General features: G+C 37.5%; 1 protein-coding gene across 2 annotated transcripts in view; it reads left to right on the top strand.

The window, feature by feature from the left end:
* DNAJC1 (DnaJ heat shock protein family (Hsp40) member C1) overlaps positions 1–25,262 on the top strand; it is a 212,408-nt gene that overhangs the window by 101,410 nt on the left and 85,736 nt on the right. Inside the window, exons 7-8 of one of the 2 annotated variants that reach the window (XM_059660783.1) lie at positions 6,275–6,365; positions 15,186–15,349. The exons of the other annotated variant lie outside the window; for it this stretch is intronic. Of the exons in view, the coding sequence (XP_059516766.1) occupies positions 6,275–6,365; positions 15,186–15,349 (255 nt within the window). The remainder of the gene's footprint in view (positions 1–6,274; positions 6,366–15,185; positions 15,350–25,262) is intronic. 2 annotated transcript variants of the gene reach the window in all.

Here is a 25,262-nt window from a genome sequence, read left to right as displayed (position 1 = left end):
TAGTGGAAATGGTTTTAGTTTTTGCCCATTGAGCATGATATTGGCTGTAGGTTTGTCATATATGGCCTTAATTATGTTGAGATATGATCCCTCCATTCCCACTTTGCTGAGAGTTTTCAGCAAAGTGTTGGATTTTGCTGGGTGTTGGATTTTGTCAAGTGTTTTTTCTGCATCTATCGATATGATCGTGTGATTTTTTTCTTTCATTTATATGTTGTATCATGTTTATTCAGTGGTTCTCAACCTTCCTAATGCCGCGATCCTTTAATACAGTTCCTCATGTTGTGATAAACCCTAACCATAAAATTATTTTCATTGCTACTTCATAACTGTAATTTTGCTACTGTTATGAATCGTAATGTAAATGTCTGATATGCTATATGTGTTTTCCGATGGTTGCGACCCACATGTTGAGAACCACTGTGTTTATTGATTTGCAAAAATTGTACCAGCCTTGTATACCTGGAATAAATCTCACTGATCATGGTGTATGATTTTTTTAATATGTTGCTGGATGTGATTTGCTAATCTTTTCTTGAGGATTTTAGCATCTACGTTCATCAAGAATATTGGCCTGTAATTTTCTTTGTAGTGTCTTTACCTGGTTTTGGAATTAGGATAATGCTGGCCTCATAAAAAGAGCTTTTGAAGTGTTCCTTCCTCTTAGATTTTTGGGAATATTTTGAGAAGGATGGGTGTTAGTTGTTCTTTGAAGGTTTGGTAAAACTCCCCTGTGATGCTGTCTAGGCCAGGGCTTTTGTTTGGTGGGAGTTTTTTGATTACTACTTCCATTTCATGATTTGTTATTGGCCTCTAGGTTTTCTGATTCATCCTGGTTCAGTTTTGGAAGATTGTATTTTTTTTAGAAATTTGTGTTTTACTGGGGGGTAGGGGAGGCCAGGGGATTGTCAAGGGCGGGGGGAAAAAAAGGAGACATATGTAATACTCTTTGTAATACTTTAAGCAATAAAAAAAAAAGAAAGAAAGAAATTTGTGTTTTACCCAGATTGTCCAGTTTGTTGGCATATAGTTGTTCTTAGTATTTTCTTACAATCCTTTGTATTTCTGTGGTGACAGTTTTTACTTCACCACTTTCATTCATGATTTTATTTGGGACTTCTCTCTGTTTCTTGAGTCTGGCTAACGGTTCATCAATCTTACTTATTTTCAAAGAAGCAGCTCTTGGTTTCATTGATTTTTCTGTATTTTTTTTTAGCTTCTATGTAATTTCGTTCTGCCCTAATCTTTACTACTTCCTTTCTTCTACTTCCTTGGGGCTTGTTCTCTTTCTAATTCTTAAAGTTGTAGTGTTAGATAACTATTACCAGATTTTCTTTTGTGTGTGTTTTTTGGTTTTTTTGTTTTGTTTGTTTTGGGTTTTTTTTTTAGGTAGGCCTGTAGTGCTATGAACTTCCCTCTCAGGACTGCTTTCACTGTGTCCCAGAGATTTTGGGTTGTTGTGTGTTCATTGCATTTATTTCCAGAAAGTTTTTTATTTCTTTCTGGATCTCATTGGTAACCCATTCATTGTTTAATATCATGCTATTTAGCTTCCCTGTGTTTAAATGTTTTTGAGTGTTTGTACTGTAGTTGATTTCTGATTTCATTCCACTGTGATCTGAGAAGATACTTGACATAATTTCAATTTTCTTTAAGTTGTAGAGACATGTTTTGTGTCCTTGCATGTATCTATCTTTGAGAATGGCCCATGTGCACTGAGAAAAAAGTATATTCTGCAACTTTGGGGTGGAATGTGCTATAAATGTGAATTAAGTCCATCTGATCAGTATGTCATATAGAGCCTCTGTTTCCTTATTAATTTTTTGTCTGGAAGTTGCATCCAGTGATGTCAGTGGGGTGTTAAAGTCCCCTACTAAGACTGTATTGCTGTTGAGTTTGTTTTTGTTCTATTTTATTACTGCTTCAGTTTCACTAATTGTAATTTATCTATCCAGATTCTCTGATTCTTCCTGATTCAGTTTGGAAGATTGTATATTTCTTCCAGATTGTCCAACTTCTTGGCATATAATTGTTCAGAATATTTTCTTACAATCCTTTGTATTTCTTTGGTGTCAGTTCTTTCTCTTCTGATTTCTGATTTTATTTATTAGGGATCTTTTGTGAGAATGAGGCACCAGTAATGTTTACAGGAAAATGGGACAAATGACTCCCAGCCCAATGCCCCACAACTCAATCACTGACAATTCCTGAGTCTGCCCATACCACTACACCATGGTCCAGGCAGCTGATTCTTCAGATGGGTGCAAGTTCCACCGGGTGGTGCCAGAGGTCATTGAAGGGTGGGACTATTCCATATCCCCAGGCTGATGCAGAAGGGAGAGGAATGCTCCACTCAAGACAGATTGTTTCAGATGTGGGAAATTAACTCAGCACTGTGATCTTTATGGCCCTCCCTTCAGCTCTGCCTAGAGCAGGGGTCCTCAAACTTTTTAAACAGGGGGCCAGTTCACTGTCCCTCAGACCGTTGGAGGGCCGGACTATATTTTAAAAAAACAACTATGAACAAATTCCTATGCACACTGCACATATCTTATTTTGAAGTAAAAAAACAAAACGGAAACAAATACAATATTTGTATTTGCATGTGGCCCTCGGGCCGCAGTTTGAGGACTCCTGGCCTAGAGCTACAAACCCAAGTCTCTCCTCACACAACTCTAATCCGCTCCTCCCTCCCTCCATGGGAGCCAAGGATGAGTGACTACAAACAAGATTTAGTTGGCCCTTTAAGAGAGTGTTTGTGTCTCTAGTGGGTTCCTGTCTCTCCCTGGGGGAAAGAATCTCCTCAGATTTTCACAGCCAGATGCTATGTGGACATCTCTTCCTGGCTCTGGTGCTCTGGACTGGGAGCGCCACTTGGGGTGAGACCCTATACTTCTCAGTGGGAACCTTTGCTGCTGATATATCCTCTGGAATCTCAGCCACCACCCCTTGTACCAGGCCAGCCCTTTAATCCTAATAATCTGGATTCAAAGTCCGTTCTTTTAATCACTCTAGTGTCTTTCACATTTCATAAATAACTTATCTGTGCCCTTCTTTTCTTGTGTGGTGTCACATTTTCTATTACCCTAAAGGAGCCAATATCTTCCTGAGCTTTTCTTTCCTTACTATTTTTTTTATAATCTAAGAAGAGGATCTTTTTTAATCTTTAATTTCTTTATTGGTTAAGATATTACAAATGTGTCCTCATCCCCCCATTAACCCCCAACCTCCCTCATCCCCCTATTGTCCGTGTCCATTGGTTTGGCTTATGTGCATGCATACAAGTCCTTTGGTTGATCTCTTCCCCTTACCCCCACCCTCCCCTACTTTCCCTCTGGGGATTGATAGTCTGATCGCTGTTTCTCTGTCTTTGGATCTGTCCCTGTTCATCAGTCTATGTTGTTCTCTATATTCCACAAATGAGTGAGATCATGTGGTATTTATCTTTCTCTGACTGGCTTATTTCACTTAGCATAATGCTCTCCAGTTCCATCCATGCTGTTGCTAATGGCAAGAGTTCCTTCTTTTTTACCGCAGTGTAGTATTCCATTGTGTAGATGTGCCACAGTTTTTTAATCCACTCATCTGCTGATGGGCACTTAGGCTGTTTCCAAATCTTAGCTATGGTGAATTGAGCTGCTATGAACATAGGGGTACATATATCCTTTCTGATTGGTGTTTCTTTCTTTCCTTACTATTAAACCTACTCTCAGCCCTAGCCGGTATTGCTCAGTGGATAGAGCATCAGCCTGTGGACAGGGAATATTAAGGGGCCATAAAACCTTAACCAAAAACCTTGGTGAAATTGGAAGTATATATGGGCATGGGAGAACAAGTTAATTGGGTGCATGGCATTCTGTGCCCTCAAATTATACCATTATTTAGTTGGCCTGAGCCTTGTAGAAATAAGGAACATAAATATGGAATGGAAAGAATAAGAGACACATCTTTATTATATTGATTAAATTATTTTAGAAATATCCTATTATTCCCCTAATTCATTGTCAAGTAAAGAGTTCTGATATAACCCCAAGAGACATAGCCCCAGGGGAAAGCTTTAACTTGGACCATCATAGGTGAAAGAGATAATCCCACCTAGGGTTTAGGTGTTTATGAATTTACATATGAATCAAGGTAGAGCCAAGGATTGATTTTTGTTCCTAAGAAGTAAAACCCTCTCATGTGGGTGTATGATTATTTGCTCTAGGAATCTTAAACCTAGGACTGTTACCCTAATGCAGTGATTTTCAACCTTTTCATCTCATGGCCACAAACTACTAAACATCTGCAGTACATTAAAAGATACATTTTTTGTCTCTCTGACAAAAAAAAAAGTGTGATTTTTGATTCATTCACACTGGACAGCTATTGTGGTGGCGGCTGTTGTCATTTTTTTATTTGACAATAAGGGAAAAGAGGTCAATGCCCCTGACTAAATAGTCAGATATTACATGTTTTGAAAAATTCTTGTGGCACACCGGATGGAAGAATCACTGCCCTAGAGTTATTTTTTATATCTCTCTTATTATTATTCCACATCAGTCAGTCTGTTGTGGACCAACATTCACGAGAATAAGACCACCGACTCCAATTAGGTCTTAAACAGCAAGCGAGGATTTATTGAACTGGCCAGTGACTGCCACAGGCTTTCTCCTCCTGCAGCAGCCCCGAGCTTGGTGCTCGGCGAGCTTTTATTCACAGAAACTACAAACGTCCTTGATTTACAGTTACAAGGGTCTAATCAGGACCTTGATGCGCCGATGTCTGGGAGTGGGAGACTTGGAGTTATGCCTGGTTACCTATCCTTGACCCCATCCTTGTTAAAATTTTTTTACTGACATTAAATTCATCACAAGTCATCATTTCTTTCTATCTAGTTTCTCATGTATTTCTATCTAGTTTAGTTCAATGAACTCTATTGAATGCCTGCTTTATGCCAGATACTGTGCTCTGGGCATATAAGTACTCCTATCTTAAATTTCTGATTTTCTAGGAGAGAATATAGCATGATTCAAGCAATCATAGAAGTGTGTTTCAGTAGCAGTATACAAGAGGAATTACTTTGTTAGGGAAGGCAGAAAGACTTGCAAAGGATATGATGCTTAAATAGGGTTTTTAAGAATAGATAGGAGTTCTTCAGAATAATGATAGAGTAGCAACATATGCTAGCTAGAGGGCAAAGCATACACAAAGACATGGAAGCATAGCACAGTGTGACCTGGCAGCCATAGGTAATAGCACTATAGAATAGATGAAGTTTGAGTCAAAGGGTGGTGAAAATTATGTTTTTGCTTTTTTTATTGTCAAGAGCTTTATATGCCTAGACTAGAGTATCAACTTGTTTTTCTCCATGTCTGTGATTATTGAAGGCTTAGTCTTTTTCATTACTCTGCTAAGTCATACATATGTACTGGACCTTTAGACTTTAGCCACTGTTATCTTGACAACTAAGCATTTGTATATAGCATATGTTCTTAATCTTCAACCCTCCACGATAGGAACTGATATCTTAATATAGTAGAAGGAGGAATGACAACTTTCACTTGTATCTACATGGTCATATAGGTTTCATAATCAGATTTGCATATAACTTTGAAAACATTTTAGAGTTAAAGGACTAATATGAAAATAATGTTTGTACAATAATGCAATTTACTATACAAAATAATTTAATTCCATTAAAAAGTGTCTTTTTTCTGCTCTCTAGTCATGCGATAGCACTATATTGAAAAATGCACAATGGAAGAAAACAGGAAGAGGATACCTCCCTTCCATATCTGAGAGAAAATACTTAAATGTATACTCATGCAATGTCTGGCTTTAATCAGCTCTCTAAGACAGTAAAATTATAGGAAATTGTTCATTAATTTTCTTCTGTTCATCATAAAATTTGAAAGCATAAACACAAAGGAAGACTCGTTAAAGAATATACTGCTTTAGCCCCAGTCAGTATGGTTCAGTGGTTAAAGCATCGGCCTGCACACTGAAGGGTCGTGGGTTCTCTTCCCAGTCAAGGGCATGTACCTGGGTTGCAGGTTCAATCCCAGGCCCCACTCAGGGCTTGTGGAGGCAATCAATTGATATGTCTCTCTCACGTCGATATCTCTCTCTCTTTTTCTCTCTCTCTTCCACTCTCTCAAAAAAAATCAATGGAAAAAATATCCTCTGGTGAGAACTAACAAAACAAAAAAGAATATACTGCTTTAAAATAAAGTTGTGTGGAAAATAATATCAAAGCAAACTGATTCTTATGTTAATCTGTAACTTTTTTAAGGATGCTGGACAGTTTTATGCTAAATATAAAGAAACAAAACTGAAGGAAAAGGAAGATGCATTGACTAGAGCTGAACTTGAAACACTTCAAAGTGAGTTTTAAACATTATCTTACTGTGTTAACAAAATCATATAAAATTGATTATTTAAGTTTGAATTTTCTCTTAAATTCAGTAGTAATTAAATTTTCTATGTCTTCTTTGCCACCCTCTATATAGAGTTAGTTGTTCTTAATGTATAATATGTGGGAAATACTGTATTAGTAATTATTGAGCCCTCCACAGTTTAATGTCAGAAGGAGAGAGAAACAACATGGGTCATATAGTTCCTCATATAGATGCCTCCTCTAGGAGGCATCCAGAATCTGGAAATCCTAAAATACTCCAGTGCTGTAATTGTCACTGATACAATATTATGTGCCAAGTCTATCCAGTTATCACCCAACTTGCTGTATGACAGTAGTAAGTGGGAAACCTGGAAAATCAATGGCTTTTGTTTTGAAAGTTTTGTTTCATTTGTATCAGTGTTATATAATATGAAAAACCTTGACTACATTATCAGCATGTTGAAGTCTTCCACTGAACACTGAAGACAGTTATTGCTGATTTTGGGAAAAGTGGAACATAAAAGGCATTTTCCCCATTTTCTTTTTTGTCTGATTGTTGAAATAGTTTCAATTAAATTGAATAAATAAAACTAAATGTAATTTTTATTAAGTAAAATGTTTACATAAAAGTTTTCTAAGCCTTTTAAGACTAGTCAAAATGTGCCTTTACATTCCTTTATTTTTGTTAAGAGAATTTAACAATATTTAGCATTAATTTATTTATTACTGTTGTTTACCATCTGGTTCCCCCAATAAAATATAAGTTTCGGGTCTATTGTTTCTATTAAAGTACCTTAAAGAGTCCCTGGGACACAGTAGGTGCTCAGTAAGTACTTGACTGAATTCATGGAGGTGAAATCTCTTATTTTAAAAATTCCAATGTATTTTTGGTTCAGACTTCATTTCCTTCACAGATCTGGATTCTTAGAAAAGTGCATGGTGTACCCAGTACCAATCTGGGCACAGAAGACAATGCAAAGATTACTTTGCACCTATAAATGAATGTACATGATAGCATGCATAGTTTTATAAAATAATTTGTATACTTTTGAGGATATGCAGTAAAAGTTTTTCTGCAGCATATAGTAGTAATTTAGCCAAATCAACCTAGAGATGAGCAACTGTGGTATTATTATACCACACATTTAATATACAGAAAAGTGGTGTTAGCTATTTCCCTTCATATACTGAAAGTCCTAGCTACTGCCTTCACCCTGACATCAGACCAGGGTTTAAGAACAGATAAGAATTATGTTATCTTCACACCCAAAAGTGCATTGCCACTACCTACTAGTAAATGTGTGTCTTTGAGGATTTTAGTTTTCTGATCTGTCAAAAAAAAACACATGTTGGACTAGATTACCCCAGTGTTAGTTTTCTACTGCTACTCTAACAAATGGCCACAAATTAAATGGCTTAAACACAAATTTATTATCTTAGAGTTGTGTGGGTCAGAAGTCTGACCTGGATTTCACTTACCTAAAATCAAGGTTTATCAAGCAGGGCTGCATTCCTTTCCCAGCTTCTAGAGACCTCCCACATTCCTTGGATCCTGGCCCTTCCTCCATCTTCAAAGCCAGCAATGGTTCATCTCTTACTGTTCTAGTGTCACATTTCTGCCTGAACATAACTGGGAAAGGTTCTCTGCTTTTAAGGACCCATGTGACTAGATGAGGTCACCCTGGAGAATTCAGGATAATCTCCCTTCTCAAGGTGTTCATCATAATCACATCTGCAAAGTCCCTTTTCCCTTGTAAAGTGAAATATTCCCAGCTTCTGGGGATTAGAATATGGTCATATTTAGGGGACTTTTTTTTTTTCCTAAAAGAATTCTTCAAATGTCTGGGAAGCTCTAGCTTTAGCACAGGACTAGTTTTTTGTTTTTTCAGGTTTTTTTGTCTGCAGGATTGAATACAGTGTCCTGGCACATAGTGAATGTTTAGCAGATGGATGAATAAATGGATATATGAATTAATGTAATGCCATGAATATTAATGAGTGTCATGTGAGCACCTATTCTATACAGAACTCAGATTCAGGAGCATGTAATTTAATTCAAAAGTTTCAACAATTACAAGTATAAACTAATATTCAAATCAATTATATAACTATTTAAGTCAGATTTCCATGAAGAGGAAAATTTTTAGTATGAGAGAGGATTACATATTAAGATTGACTAATGTGTGTGTTGGGAGAGTAAGGGTGGACAAATTATTATTATTGTCATATTAAACCTAAGATTGAAATAGAAGCTGATGTTATAGCAGATGTTGAAATAGTTTCAGTTAAATTGAATAAATCAATGAATAAATGAAACTAAATGTAATTTTTATATAATTGTTATAAAATTGTTACATAAAATTTTCTAAGCCTTTTAAAACTAGTTAGTCGAAAGGAGGGGGAAATCACATTTTCTATAAGAAAAGAGAAAAATATTAAACTCACTCTGATATGTAAATGGCATGTAACATTAGTTTTCTTTGTACCATATAATGGTTCAATATATGTATATATTGCAACATGATCACAACAGTAAGTCTAATTAATATCCATTATATTGTAACTGCTACAAATGTTTTTTATTGTGATGAGAACTTTTAAGATTGATTCTCTTAGCAGCTTTTTAATATATAATACAGTATTATTAACGATAGTCATCATGCTGTCCATTTTATCCCCAGAATTAATTTATTTATTTATAACACAACTTATTTTTATGTAGTTTTTGTAACAAGCCATTTATATTGGCATATATGAATTCTCTCATAATAATGGATTAAGTATGTACACTAAAATTCTTTGAAAATAGGGGTTAAACATAAAGTATTTATCATAATACAGAAACTTCCTTTTGAAGTTTATGACTATTTTTTCAAATATGTAGACTATTTGCATTTAATGTCATTATTGATATGTTAAGGGCTTAAGTCTGCCATTTTAATTTTTGTTTTCTCTTTGTTCTCTCTCTTTTTCATTTCCCTGTTTTCTTTTTCCTGATTCTTTGTGGGTTATTTGAATATTATTTTTTTAGAATTCTATTTGGGTTTACTTATAGTTTTTTTAGTGTATCACTTTGTATAACGTTTTTGGTGGGTGCTCTAGGTATATGTTAAATATACATAACTTATACATCTACTGTTGTCCACAGTTTACCATTTCAAGTGATATGTAGAAACATTTCCTCCCTTTACATTCATTTACCTTTCCCACTTATAATTGTCTTATGTATTTTCTTTACATAGATTGAATGTTATTGTAATTTGGCTGTCAAGCATAACTTAAAAAACTATAGAGGAGGAGGAAAATCTATTGTGTTAACCCATATTTTTATATTTCTCTTGGTTTTTCTTTCTTCCTATTGTTTTAAATTTTTTTTATGACTTCCTTTCTTTTTGGAGAATTGCCTTTAGTCATTATCAGACAGGTCTCCTGGTAACAAATTTTCTTAGTTTTCCTTCACCTACAATTATCTTGGTTTTCCCTTTAATCCTGAAGGATATTTTCACTAGACACAGAATTTTTTCTTAACTAAAACCTCTATTTTTAATGTATTTTTTTCATTGATTTTTAGAGACAGGAAGGGAGAGAGAAACATCGACCAGCTGCCTCCTACACTCCCCCTACTGGGGATTGAGCCTGAAACCTGGGCTTGTGCCCTGACTCGAAATCGAACCAGTGACCTCTTGGTTCCTGAGTCGATGCTCAACCACTGAGTCACACTGGCTGGGCTCACTAGATAGAGAATTTTTAAAAAATATATTTTTATTAATTTCAGAGAGGAAGAGAGAGGGAGAGAGAAATACTAGAAACATCAATGATAAGAGTGAATCATTAATCGGCTGCCTCCTGCATGTCCCCAACTGAGAATTGAGCCCACAACCCGGGCATGTGCCCTTGATCAGAATCGAAGCTGGGACTCTACAGTCTGCAGGCTGAGGCTCTATCCAGTGAGCCAAACCGGCCAGGCTAGATACAGAATTTTAAGTTGACAGTTCTTTACTTTCAGCACTTGAAAATGTTGTGCCACTTCCCTCTGACTACATGTGTTTGGATACAAATTCTATTGTCATTTGAATTGCTTTTCCTTTACAGGTAAGGTTTCATTTCTCTCTTGCTACTTTTAAGATATTTTTCTTTTTCCTTCTTTTTTTCAGAAGTTTGATTTTCATTATTTATGCATGGATTTCTTTGCATGTATTTTGTTTGAGATTCATTAAGCTTCTTGAATCTGTAGGGTTGTATCTTTTGCCAGCTTTAACAAACTTTCAGGCAGTATTTCTTTGAATCCTCTTTTAGTCCTGCCCTCTTTTTCTCTTTCAGGAATTTTGTGACATGAATGTTGGATCTTTTTAGTGGGTGCTCTGATCATCCATCTTTCCTTCCTTCCTTCCTTCCTTCCTTCCTTCCTTCCTTCCTTCCTTCCTTCCTTCCTTCCTTCCTTCCTTCCTTTCTCATTCTCTCCCTCCCTCCCTCCCTCCCTCCCTCCCTCCCTCCCTCCCTCCCTCTCTCTTTTAATCTGCTTTCTCTGTTTTTCAGATTAGGTAATTTTTATTATTCTATCATCAAATTCACTTATTGTTCTCTCTGCTCCATTTTTCTGTCGAGTGCCTATTGTTTTTAATTTCAGTTAATATACCTTTCAGTTCTTATATTCCTATTTGGTTTTTTATGTCTCATATTTTTTTTTCTGTTGACTTTTTATTTCTTTACTTATTTTAAAAGTGTTTCTTATTGCTGTCAAAACATTTTCATAATGGCTGCTTTAAAATCCTAGTCAGATCATTTGGGTATCTTTTTCATCTTGTTGGCACCTGTTGATTTTCTTTTCATTCAAATTGAGATATTCTTGATGAGATTTTTTATTAAAACGTGTACATTTGGGGCATTATAAGACTCTGGATCTTATTTAATCTTTTCTTTTTCCTAATGTTCTCTGACAACGCTCTAGTAGAAGAAGGACAAGGTTGCTGCCCTGTTATGGTCAGGTAGGGGTGGGAGTCCAGGTTCCCTTCATGGCCTCTATTACAGCTGAGGGACAGAGGAGTTGTCAATACTCTCAGGGTTGGGTGGATATGGGTGTTCCTGCTTGTCAGTAGGCCTCCACTGATAACACCCTGGCTGGGATAGGCAAGAATGTCTACTTACTGCTCCCCACCTGGCTTCTGAAATGGGGGGGCGGGGGGAGAAGGGGGATACCTCATTGCTGCTGGGCAGCTGTGAAAGACCTGAGTGTCCTCTCTGCTTCCTCTGAAACCATCCTGGAAGGGCAGGGTAGGGACACCTCATTATCCTTGGATGGATGTAGAAATCCAGGCTACCCACTTGTTCTCTACTGACTCTACAGGGAAAGGTGGTCCTCATTACCTCTCAGCAGGGATGAAAGTCTGGCTTCCTACACCTTCTACCTCACCCTGGAGGGGAGACTGTGGTGCCTTGTTACTACAGCCTCACAGTGGCAGAAGTCTAGGCTTCCCATTAGCCTTGCTGGCATAGGGAAGGGTTTTGTCAGTTCTTTTTACCTAAAGTAGATTGGCTATTATCTAAAAGTTTTGTTTTGGTTGTTTTTTTTTTCTTTTCTTAATTTCCTTTTTCTTTTTTTTTTCTTTTTTTTGCTGGGGGGAGGGTGGGGGAGTGTGAGATGTATGAGGCAAAAAAAACAAACACCTCACACAACTCACCACCTTGGTGTTCATTGAGTCCTGCCATACCTAGCTGGTCTTTCTTCTCTCCATTATTCAGAATCATGTTGTGTTTGTTTCATACAAAAAATTTGGGAATAAAAAAAAAAAATTAAGACTTTTAGTTTTTCTTAGTGGGATGACTGTGGAAAAGTAATTCTCCTTTTTTCCAGGACTAGAAGTTTTGTACTACTTTTTTAAAGTGATTTTTAAATGCTTATTCAAAAAGACATCAAACACTTGTAATGGTGATGAAACACCCCAGAAATAAATACAAACAACCAGATTTATTTACTTCTTTTTTATAAGTGGTTCTCTATAAGCAGACAAAATTAGTTCTCATGAGACGGTTTCTTGTTTATGTGGGCTGTCCCTTAGCAGTACTTTGTACAAACTAAAATTTAAAAAAATGAGAGAAGCTGAATAATGTGACAGGCTTCACGTGGAGTCAATTTTATGGCTTCTTCTTTTCTTTTTCTTTTTTTTTTCTTTTTTTGCTTCTTCTTTTCTAAAAACGTTTTCAAAAACAAAAACCTAGCCCTGGCTGGTTTGGCTCAATGGATAGAACGGCAGCCTGCAGACTGAAAGGTTCCAGGTTCGATTCTGGTCAAGGGCACATACCTGCGTTGCAGGCTTGATCCCCAGTAGGGGGCATGCAGGAGGCAGCCAATCAGTGATTCTCTCTCATCATCATTGATGTTTCTATCTCTCCCTCTTCCTTCCCTTCCTCTTTGAAATCAATAAAAATATATTTTTTAAAAACAAAACAACCTGGCCTTCTATTTGGGCTTGTATGGTACTCTGGTGATACTATATGTGATTGTTGATACGTTTGTAGCAAATTCACATGTCATTTAAGTTACTAATTTCCTGTTATGGTGTCAGGGTTTGTTGTGGGGGTTTTTTTAAGTCAGCAACCTAAAAGCCTGCAAATATTAAGGTATTAAAGCAATCCTCTATACTAATAAAAGGGTAATATGCTAATTAGACCGGGAGACCTTCCAGATGTCCTTCTGGACAAAGCCATGGTGGCAGGGCCAAGGCAGAGGCAGTTAGGGGTGATCAGACCAGGAGGGAAGGGCAGTTGGAGGTGATCAGGCTGGTGGGGGGGGGCAGTTGGGAGCGAGCAGGCCAGCGGGGGGAGGGGGGGAGTTGGGGGCGAGCAAGCCGACAGAGTGGTTAGAGGCGGCCAGGCAAGCAGGCAGGTGAGTGGTTAGGAGCCAGCGGTACCAGATTGCGAGAGGGATGTCCAACTCCCAGTCCCAGATTGGTGAGGGTGCAGGTCGGGCTGAGGGACAACCCCCCCCCCCTGCACGAATTTCGTGCACTGGGCCACTAGTATAAAATAAAATATAATAGTAGATTCCACATAATTTCTAATTAAGATAATATTCTTTCTAAACAGAACTGTTTCCCACAGCACTATATTCTTAATGTACATTATTTTTGGCCTTTTATTTCTATTGGGCTGTTTATCCCCTTGTTACTTTATAAAATCTCTTTATATAATCCATTTATCAATCTTTTGTTTGTACTTCGTCTTGTAGAAGTTCTTTCCAAATCTGTTATTTCTCTCTTGATTTGTTATTCTATCTTTTATCTTTTTTTATAGCAACTGGGTTCCTAGTTAATATTTCCTCTTTCTTTAAATAGTACAGGTAGTTTTTTAGATTTCTCATTGTAAGATTTTATTGTTTTGGTATTAAATCAAATCACCTATCCACCTGGGATTTACTTATGTATGTGTCCCAGTTCTTACTTTTTCAAATGGATATTTAGTTGTGCCAGCATCATTTATTAAATCCATTTCCCACTGAATTTAAATATTTATAGGTTCTCTGTTCTCATCCAGGATTTTGTCTATTCCTATGCCCATAAATTTTATTAAGTTATAGTACATGCAAATACACACACACACACACACACACAGGATGGTAAAGATATGGTTATAAGGCTGTGTGATTTTGACAATAGTAATTAAGAATGGAGTTGCTTCTCAATGTTAACTCTATAATAAAAATGGGATTTAATGAAGAGGCCAGTTGATAACTAACTACTGATAACTACCCCTGATGCTGCCAGATTAATTTTGCCTTTGTAAAATATTGAAAAGATAAATGTATACCATTTTGTGCCAGGTAGTTTGATAGGGGATCATTTTTTTTCACATCAAACTTATGAGGTTAGATTTACCTATCTTTTACAGATCAGAAAATGACACTTGATCAAATAGTTATTTGCCCAATATTTAACTATTAGGTGGTAAACGTAGGATTAAAACACTAATGACCAGGCTTTTCAATTGTGCCAGAAATGAAATGTTTCATGTACTAGTAAAGTACTTTTTCCCCAGTTTTTAAAAATTTTATTTTTAAATTATAGTTTACATTCAATGTTATTTTGTATTAGTTTCTGGTTTACAGCATAGCAGTTATATAATCATATACTTCACAAAGTGTTCCACCAATATTTCAAGTACCCACCTGGCACCATGCATAGTTATTACAGCATTGTTGACTATATTCCCTATGCTATACTTTACATCCCTATCATAACTACCAATTAGTACTTTTTAATCCCTTCACCTTTTTCACCCAACCCCCTAATGGCCCTTCCTTATGGCATTCATCAGTCTGTTCTCTGTATCTATAAGTCTGTTTCTATTTTGTTTGTTCATTTATTTTATCATTCAGATTCCACATATAACTGAAATCATATGGAAAGTACTTTGAAAACTAAATATGTATACAAATTGATATTATGATTATATCATCATCATCTCACCATTAGCATCTCTGAGGATTTTTTTGTTTTGATTTTTATTTATTGATTTGAGAGAGAGAAACATCAATTTGTTGTTTCACTTATTTATGCATTCATTGGTTGCTTTTTGTTTGTGCCCTGACTGGGAATCAAACCCACAACCTTGGGGTATCAGGATGATGCTCTAATTAACTGAGCTACCCAACTAGGGCCTCTAAATTTTATTTTAAAACAATGTATATGCAGTGGAAAATGCACACTAAAACCTATAGCTAAATAGTTTGATGAAAAATAGGTGTTCTTTCAAGATATGGTCTATGAATCAAATGTTAAAAATTATTTTTGTTCTTTTAAACATTTGTTAGAGCCAAAGAAAGTTAAAGTAAAAAAACCAAAACCTGAATTTCCTGTGTATACGCCTTTGGAAAGTGCATATATTCAATCATATGATCATGGAACTTCTATAGAAGAAATTGAGGAACAAATGGATGATTGGCTGGAAAACAGGAACAGAACACAGAAAAAACAGGTAAATAAGCTTTTGAAATTTTATTTTGTGTCAAATACATGCAGACAAGTACATTAAATATAGATATACAGCTACATAGCTCAGTGAGCTCAGTGATCTATCACTAGAGAACCAAGTTAACCATTGCCAAGATCAAGAAATAGAACATTGCTATTATTCACAGTGGCCAAGACATAGAAACAACCAAAAGTATCTTTTGATTGATGATTGAATAAAGAGGATGTGGTACATATATGCAATAGAATACTACTCATCCATAAGAAAAGATGAAATAGTGCCATTTGCCACAACATGGATGGAACTTGAGAATATTATGCTAAGCATGCTAAGCAAAATAAGTCAGACAGAACGACTCAAGAATCATGATTTCACTTATAAAACTGAAGGGAACAAATGAACAAACAAGACAAATAAAAACTCATAGACACAGACATCAGTAAAGCGCTTACCAAAGGGAAAGGGGTTTGGGGGGGAAGGGGTGTTGTAAATTGTAAGTAGGGTCAAATATATGGTGACAGAAGGAGATTTGACTTTCAGTGGTAAACACACAATGCCTTATGCAGATGATGTATCATAAAATTGTACACTGCAAACCTATATAATTTTATTAACCAACTAGAGGCCCGGTGCACAAATTCATGCAACAGTGGGGTCCCTCGGCCTGGCCTGCGGGATCAGGCTGAAACCGGCTCTCTGACATCCCCTGAGGGGTCCCGGATTGCAAGGGTGCAGGCCAGGCCGAGGGACCCCACCGGTGCACAATCGGGGCCAGGGAGGGACACAGGATGTTGGCCATTTGGGGAGGGCTCCAAGGCATGTCCAGCCAGTCTCCCTCATTCCCGATCAGCCAGACCCCAGCAAAACTACCAGTCGGAGCATCTGGCCCCTGGCGGTCAGTGGACATCATAGCAACTGGTCAACTGTCTGCCCTCTGGTGGTCAGTGCACATCATAGCGAGCAGTGGAGCGGCCTTAGCATATCATTAGCATATTATGCTTTGATTGGTTGAATGGACGACCGGACACAGCATATTAGGCTTTTATTATATAGTATGTCGCCCCAATTAAAAAAGAGAGAGAGGGACAGAAGGAGGGATGAAGGGAGGGGACATTTCCAATACACAGAAGCCTTACTCATGCTTCCTCCTTTGGCCTATGAGCCAGGAGGTCACAGTTTGATTCACTACTTTTCTTTTCTTCCAACTAGATATCTATTATCCTTACTTCTAACATCATAGATTAGTTTTTCCTATTGTTTGAAGTTTATAAATGGAATCATCCTTCATCATTTCAGACTGCTATAACAAAAATGTAATAGACTGGGTAGCTTAAAGAACAAACATTTATTTCTCATAGTTCTGAAGATTGAAAAGTCCAAGATCAAGGCATCAGCAGCTTTGGTGTCTGGAGAGGGTGCTCTTCCTAATTCGTAGACAGTAGTCTTCTTGCTCTGTCCTTATATGGCAGAAAAGGTGAGAGAACTCTCTGAGGTCTCTTTTATAAGGTCACTTATTTCATTTATAAGGGCATATCACAATGGGATTTATGAATTGAGGGGAACACAAACATTCCATCCAGAATACATCCCATATGTAATCTTCCATCTACTTTCCTCTATTTAATATAATATTTGTGAGACTCATTCATTATTGTGTATAGCAGCAGGTTATTCATTTGTATTGCTATATAGTAGACCATTTAGAAATATATACAGCACAAATTATTTTTTTGTTGGAGATTTGCATTGTTTCTAGTTTTTGGCGATATGAATAATTTTCTTGTGAATATTATACTTCTAGTACATTTTACAAAAAATGTAACTTTCTATTTTTGGAGTTATGTTGCAGGGTCAACTTCAGTAAATAGTTCTAAACGAGTTTTTAAAAAATGTTTTTATCAATTTCTATGTAAGCAGCATGATATGAAATTTCTAGTTACTCTACATTTTTGCCAATACTTGGTCAAGTCTTTTATATTTTAACCATTATGTTAAGTTATGTAGTGATATCTAATTATGTTTCAATTTGCATATTCTTTGATTAATAAGATTGAACTTATTAAACACTGAAATCCTCCTATACAAAGAGCCTTTTCAAGTCTTTTTGTACTAGGTTGCCTGTGTTTTTACATACTGATTTTGTATGAGTTCTTTTTATATTTCAGAAATGAGTCTTGCATATATTTCCTCCTTCTGGCTTGCCTTTTTACTCTCTTCATGGTATCTTTTGATGATCAAAATTACTAATTTTAATAATCAATCTTTTCTTTTTTTTTTCTTTTTTTAATATTTTATTGATTTTTTACAGAGAGGAAGGGAGAGAGATAGAGAGTTAGAAACATTGATGAGAGAGAAACATCGATCAGCTGCCTCCTGCACATCTCCTACTGGGGATGTGCCCGCAACCCAAGGTACATGCCCTTGACCAGAATCGAACCTGGGACCTTTCAGTCCGCAGGCTGACGCTCTATCCACTGAGCCAAACCGGTTTCGGCAATCTTTTCTTTTTATTTGGTGTTTTTTGTGTTGTGTTTAAGAAATATTTTCCTATCTCATAATAAAGACTAGAGGCCCGGTGCACAAAAATTTGTGCACTTGGGGGTTCCCTCAGCCCGGCCTATGCCCTCTTGCAGTCTGGGACCCCTCAGAGGATGTCCACCTTCTGGCTTAGGCCCGCTCCCTGGGGGGATCAGGCCCAAGCTGGCAGTCAGACATCCCTCCGGCAGCCCAGGAGCCCTCGGGGGATGTCCACTTGCCAGCAGGGAGCAGGCCTAAGCTGCAGTCAGACATCCTTAGCTGCTGAGGATGCGGGAGAGGCTCCCACCACCACTGCTGTACTGGCAGCCGTCAGCCTGGCTTGTGGCTGAGCAGAGCTCCCCCTGTGGGAGCACACTGACCACCAGGGGGCAGTTCCTGCATTGATCATCTGCCCCCTGGTGGTCAGTGTGTGTCATAGTGACCAGTCATTCCCAGTCCTTCTGCTGTTAGGGTCAGTTTGCATATTACCCTTTTATTATATAGGATAGAGGCCTGGTGCCTGGGTGGCAGCCAGCTGGTTTGCCCTGAAGGGTGCCCCGATCAGGGCGGGGGTCCTGCTGGGGTGCTTGGCCAGCTTGGGTGAGGGGCTCATGGCTGTTTGCAGGCTGGTCACACCCCCTTCAGAGTGGGGGTCTCCACTGGGGTGCGTGGCCAGCCTGGGTGAGGGAATGATGGTTGTTTGCAGGCTGGCCACACCCCCTTTAGGGTGGTGGGTTCCCACTGGGGTGCCTGGCCAGTCTGGGTGAGGGGCTGAGGGCCATTTTCAGGCTGGCCAAGCCCCCTGGCGATGGAAGCTCCCAGCCTCTTTTTTTCTTTTTTCTTTTTATTCTGGGATTTATTTACCTTCTATAATTGAAACTTTGTAGCCTTCAGAGGAGCTCTGAGCCAGCCAGGACGGGCGGGAGGGAAGTCTCCTACTCACTCTAGCTCTGTGGCCATGGCTGGCTGAAAGCAGGTATCTGGGGTTTATTTATCTTCTATAATTGAAACTTTGTTGCTTTGAGTGGAGCTCAGAGCCCACCCTGGCAAGCGGGGAAGCTTGGCTTCCTCCATCATTGGGGCAACCAAGCCTCCTGCTTGCTCCAGCTCCATGGCTGCCAGCCGCCATCTTGGTTGGATTAATTTGCATATAGTCATTCTGATTGGCCGGTGGACATGGCTTAAGGCGTAGTGAAGGTACGGTCAATTTGCATGTTTGTCTTTTATTAGTGTGGATATTTTCACCCTAGCTCAGTGGTTCTCAACCTGTGGGTCACGACTCCTTTGGGGGTCAAATGACCCTTTCACAGGGGTCGCCTAAATATATCCTGCATATCAGATATTTACATTACGATTCATAACAGTAGCAAAATTACAGTTAGGAAGTAGCAATGAAAATGATTTTATGTTTGGGGGTCACCCCAACATGAAGAACTGTATTAAAGGGTCGCGGCATTAGGAAGGTTGAGAACCACTGCCCTAGCTGGTTTGGCTCAGTTGATAGAGCATTAGTTTGCAGACTGAAGGGTCCCGGGTTTGATTCCGTCATGGGCACATGCCCGGGTGGTGGGCTCGATTCCTAGTAAGGAGCATGCAGGAGGCAGCCAATCAATGATTCTATCTCATCATTGATGTTTCTCTCTCTCTCTCCCCTATCCCTTCCTCTCTAAAATCAATAAAAATATATTTTAAAATAAATAAAGATATTTTCAAATCCTCCTAGAAGTTTTAATACTCTACTTTTTACATTTAAGATCAGTTATCCCTGGAGTTTATTTTTGTGTTGTGTGTAAAGTAATGATCAAGTTTAATTTTCTTCCAAAATATTTTCATACCAATTTACCCAATACCAATTAATAAAAAGACTGCATCCTACAGCTCTACAGATATGTCTGTGTTTTCATAAAAGTGTCCATTACCATATGTTTCTATTGCCAGACTTTTCATTTTGTTCCACTAATCTACTTGTCCATCCTTGTGCTGATACCATACAATTTTCACTACTATGCCTTTATTATAGATATCTGGTACAGTAATTTTCCAGCTTTATTTTCCTTCTATAAGATTGCCACTTCATATTTTTGTATAAATTTTTAAAGTAACATCATTTTCCACAAATTATTCAGGTGCCATTTTCACTTTGAATTACATGGAGCACATAGATCAATTTTGAAAGAATTGGTATTCATACAGCATTGACTCTAAAACCCATGAGTAAATCCATTTATTTAAATCTTTTTTTAAAAATTAACATATTGCAGCTTATTATGTGTACATATTCATATTACACATTTTTTTTCTTGGATTTATTTCTGGGTATTTAGTGGTTTTAGATGGTTTTGTGTATGATTATCTTACTTAAATTTCACTTTCTACTATACTTGGTATATAGAAATACAGTTGATTTTTGTATCTAACAATCTTGCTAAATTTTTTAAAATTCTAATAGTTTCTCTGAATATTGTGTGTGTGTTTTTTATTTTGTGCTAAGAATCTCCAATACATGTAGAGTAGGAGTGATGATAGGCATCCTTGTTTCTTTTTCAATCTCAAAAAAAAAGCTTCATCTATAAATTTTTAATAATATTTTAAAATACATTTTTATTAATTTTAGAGAGAGGAAGGGAGAGGGATAGATATATAGAAACATCGATGAGAGAAATATCAATCGACTGCCTCCTGCATACCCCCTACTGGAGATCAAGCCTGCAACCCAGGCATGTTCCCTGTCTGAGAATAGAACTGTGACCTCCTGGTTCATGGGCCAATGCTCAACCACTGAGCCACGCCGGCCGAGCCATCTATAAATTTTTTATATTTAATCATTAAAATTACTTACTGAACTTTTTCACCATAATAAGTCTAGCTGACATACATTGTCACCGTACATAGTTACAAAAAATGTGTGTGTAATAAGAACCTTTAAGATTTACTTTGCTAGCAACTTTTAACTATGCCATACAGTATTATTACCACGCTGTACATTACATCTCCATGACTTGTATATTTTATAACTGTAAGTTTGTTCCTTTTGATCGCCTTCAGTCAGTTCACCCACCCCCACACCCCACCTCTGATTAGCAGCAATATGTTTGCTTTATCTGTGAGCTTAGACTTTTTTTTTTAGATTCCACTAAAAATGTGAGGTCAGCCCTGACTGGTTTGGCTCAGTGGATAGAGCGTCGGCCTAAGGACTGAATGGTCCCGGGTTTGATTCCAGTCAAGGGCATGTACCTTGGTTGCAGGCACATCCCCAGGGGGCGGTGTGCAGGAGGCAGATGGTCAATGTTTCTCTCTCATCAATATTTCTAACTCTCTATCCCTCTCCTTTCCTCTCTGTAAAAAATAAATAAAATATAGTTTAAAAAATGTGAGGTCATTTGTGAGATCATATAGTATTTGTCTTTCTCTAACTTATTCTACATAATATAATACCCTTTAGGACTATCCATGTTGTGGCAGATGATAAGGTTTCTTTCTTTTTTGTGGCCAATATTCCACTGTATAGATATACCACAGTTTCTTTGGCCATTCATCCATTGATGTACATTTAGGTTGTTTCCTAAGCTTAAGTGCTGTAAATAATGCTGCAGTGAACATGGGGGTGCATGTATCTTTTCCAGTTGTGTTTTTGTTTTCTTCAAATAAATACCCTCCAGTGGGATTGCTGGGTCATATGATAGTTCTGTTTTTAATTTCAGCCACCATTTTCTATAGTGGCTGCACCAATTTGCAATCCCTCCAAAGTACCAGAGGATTCCCTTTTTCCACATCCTTGTCAACACTTGTTTGTTGATTTATTGATGATAGCCATTCTTATAGGTGTGAGGTGATATCTCATTATAGTTTTATCTTGTATTTCCCTTATAATTAGTGATATTGAGCATTTTTTTCTTATGTCTGTTGGACTCTACAGAAATATCTGATTGGGTCCTCTGCCCATTTTTTAATCAGATTGTGTTTTTGGTGTTAAGTTTTATGAGTTCTTTATATACTTTTAATATTCCTTAGTGGGTATAATTGGTGAATATCTTCTCCCATTCAGTAGGTTGTCTTTTTGTTTTGTTGATGGTTTCATTTTCTGTTCAAAAACTTTTAAATTCAATTTAGTCCCATTTGTTTATTTTTTCCCTTGTCCAGGGAGACATATCCAAAAACATATTGCTAAAAACTATGTCACAGAGTTTTAAAGAGATAGTCTTTACCTCATTATATATTCTTGCATCCTTTTTCATAGATTAGTTGACCATATAGGTGTGGGTGTATTTCTGGGCTGTCCTCTTTCATTGATCTATGTGTCAGTTTCGATGCTAGTACCATGCTGTTTTGATTACGAGAGCCTTGTAGTTTGATATTAGGTAGTGTGATACCTCCAACTTTGTTCTTTTTTGTCAAGATTGCTTTGGCTATTAGCAGTCTTTTGTGGGGGGTTGTTTGTTTGATTTTTAGAAATTTTATAATTATTTGTTCATTGGTATTTTAATAGGAATTGCTCTGAATCTGTAGATTGTTTTGGGTAGTGTGAACATTTAACAATGTTAATTCTTCTTATCTGAATAAAGCATATTCTTTAATTTATTTGTAACTTCAATATCTTTTGTACTTTTTTGATTACAGGTCTTTTACCTCCTTGGTTAAATTTTTTCCTAGGTATTTTTTAAAATATAGTTTTATTGATTTCAGAGACAGGAAGGGAGAGATAGAAACATCAATGATGAGACAGAATCATTCATCGGCTACTTCTTTCATGCCCCCTACTGGAGATTGAGCCCACAACCCAGGCTTGTGCTCTGACCAGAAATCAAACCATGACCTCCTGATTCATAGGTTGATGCTCAACCATTGAGCCACACCAGCCAGGCTAGGTATTTTTTTATGCAATTGTAAATGGGATTGTTTTTAATTTCTCTTTTAGTAGTTTGTTATCCTATATAATAAAAGGCTAATATGCAAATTGTCCTTTCTGGAGTTGGACCTACCGGGAGTTCGATGACTCGCTATGACATGCGCTGATCACCCGGGGGTGGCGCAGAACGAAGGAAGGCCCCGGCCTGCAGCTGGGGAAGGAAGGCCCCAGCCAGCAGCCGGAAGGCCCTGATTGGCCCTGATCACCAGCCAGACCTAGGGACTCTACCCATGCACGAATTTCGTGCACTGGGCCTCTAGTTGATGTATAAAGATGCAACCAGTTTCTGAATATTAATTTTGTGTTCTGCTATTTTACTGAATTCATTTATTAGTTCTAATATTTCTTTTTGATGGAACCTTTAGGGTTTTCTGTTTCATGTCATCTGTAAAAAAATATATAGTTTTACTTCTTACTTCCCAATTTGGATGTCTTTTTCTAGTTTTATTGTTTGCTCTGGCTAGGATTTCCAATATTATGTTGATTGGAAGTGGTGAAAGTGGACATCCTTGTCTTATTCCTGATCTTAAAGAAAAGCTTTCAGCTTTTCACTCTTGAGCATATTGTTAACCATATAGGGCCTTCATGATTTGAGGTATGTCCCCTCTATCCCCACTTTGCTGAGAGTTTTTAGCAACAATGGATGATGGATTTTGTCAAATGCTTTTTCTGCATTCTTTGATATGATCATATGACTTTCATCCTTTATTTTATGTGGTGTGTCACGTTAATTGACTTACAGATATTGAATCAATGTTACCTCAGAAATAAATCCCATTTGATCATGGTGTATGATCTTTTTAATGTGTTGCTGAATTCAGATTGCTAATATTTTGTTGAGTATTTTTACATCTGTATTCATCAGGGATATTGGCCTATAATTTTCTTTTTCTTTTTAATATATTTTATCGATTTTTTACAGAGAGGAAGGAATAGGAATAGAGAGTTAGAAACATCGATCAGCTGCCTCCTGTACACTCGCTACCAAGGTACATGCCCTTGACCGGAATCGAACATGGGACCCTTGAGTCCGCAGGCCGACGCTCTATCCACTGAGCCAAACCGGTTAGGGCTGGCCTATAATTTCTTTTGTGTAGTGTCTGGTTTTGGTAATGCTGGCTTTGTAAAATGAGTTTGGGAGCCTTCCCTCTTCAATTTTGAGAATAGTTTAAGAAGGATAGGTATTAATTATTCTTTTAATGTTTGTTAAAATTTACCTAGGAAGCCATCTGGTCCAAGCCTTTTGTTTCTTGGGAGTTTTTTTTTTTATTATTATTGACTAGCACCTGTCTGCACCTATAGTCTAGATGAGATGAAATAAAAGTTCAGCAATGGAATGCCTGCCAGCACTTCCATTTCTGGAGATAGTTGCCTCAACCCCTGCCCCTCCAGGCCTCGCCCTGAGGTTAGTCAGTTTAGTCCCTTCCCATGTGCTCCTGGTGCTTTTTAAGTTGCCCATGTGCTAGAGCTTTGAGCAAGTGAATGAGTCTGTGTGCTGTCTCTCTAAGTTCTGCAGTACCTTGGTCTCCCATAGCCCTTATTTCTCTGGTACACAATCCTTACTAGTTTTCACAGCCTGATGTTATGTGGAATCCTCTTCCCAGCACTGATGCCCCAGTTTGGGGAGCCTCGTGTGGGGCTGCAACCCCTCTCTCCTTAAGAGGGAACTCCACCACACTGTCTGGGTGACTCTTCTGTATTGGATATCCGCCCTTCCTACCAGGCTAATTGTGGCTTCTTCTTTATATCCTCAGTTATAGGAATCCTGTTCAGCCAGTCTTCAGGTGGTTCTCCATGATGGTTGTTCTAGAATTTAGTTTTAATTTTGATGTGGCCATAGAAGAGGTGAGCACAGAGTTTATCTACTCTCCCATCTTGACTGGAAGCCATCTATTCCCATGTTTGTGTTATTGAGTTTAAAGTTCTTTATGTATTTTAGATGGAAGTCCTTTGTCACCTATATGTTTTGCAAATATGTCCTCCCAGTTAGGACTTGCTTTTTATTAAGTGATAGTGTTCATTGAAGAGCAAAAGTTTAAAATTTCAATTTTCATTTTATGAAGTTTTTTCTTTTATGCTAAGTTCTTTTTATGGCCTAATTAAGAATCTTTGCCAAATCCAAAGTCACTAAGTTTCTCCTACGTTTTTACCTAGAAGTTTGTATAGTTTTTCATCATATATTTAAATTTGTGATTGAGTTCAAGCTAATTTTGTATATAGTATGAGGTAAGGTTGAGGTTTATATATTTTTTTAACATCCAATGTGCCATCACTATTTCTTTAAAGCTTGTCCTTTACCCATTGCATGGCCATGCTGCCTTTGTTGAAAATTAATTGACCATATATGTATTGGTTTAATACTGGGTTCTCTATTCTGTTCTATTAATCAATATATCTCTATTTACACTAATATAAATTGTCTTGCTAATAAGCTATAAATAAGTCTAGAAATCAGAACATGTAAATCCTCCAACTTTGTTCTTCTTTTCAAAA

This window comes from Myotis daubentonii, chromosome 1, assembly GCF_963259705.1.
Source record: "Myotis daubentonii chromosome 1, mMyoDau2.1, whole genome shotgun sequence".
Lineage (NCBI taxonomy): Eukaryota > Metazoa > Chordata > Mammalia > Chiroptera > Vespertilionidae > Myotis > Myotis daubentonii.
Note: the sequence above shows the minus strand (reverse complement) of the source record. Positions and strands in the feature narration are given on the sequence as shown.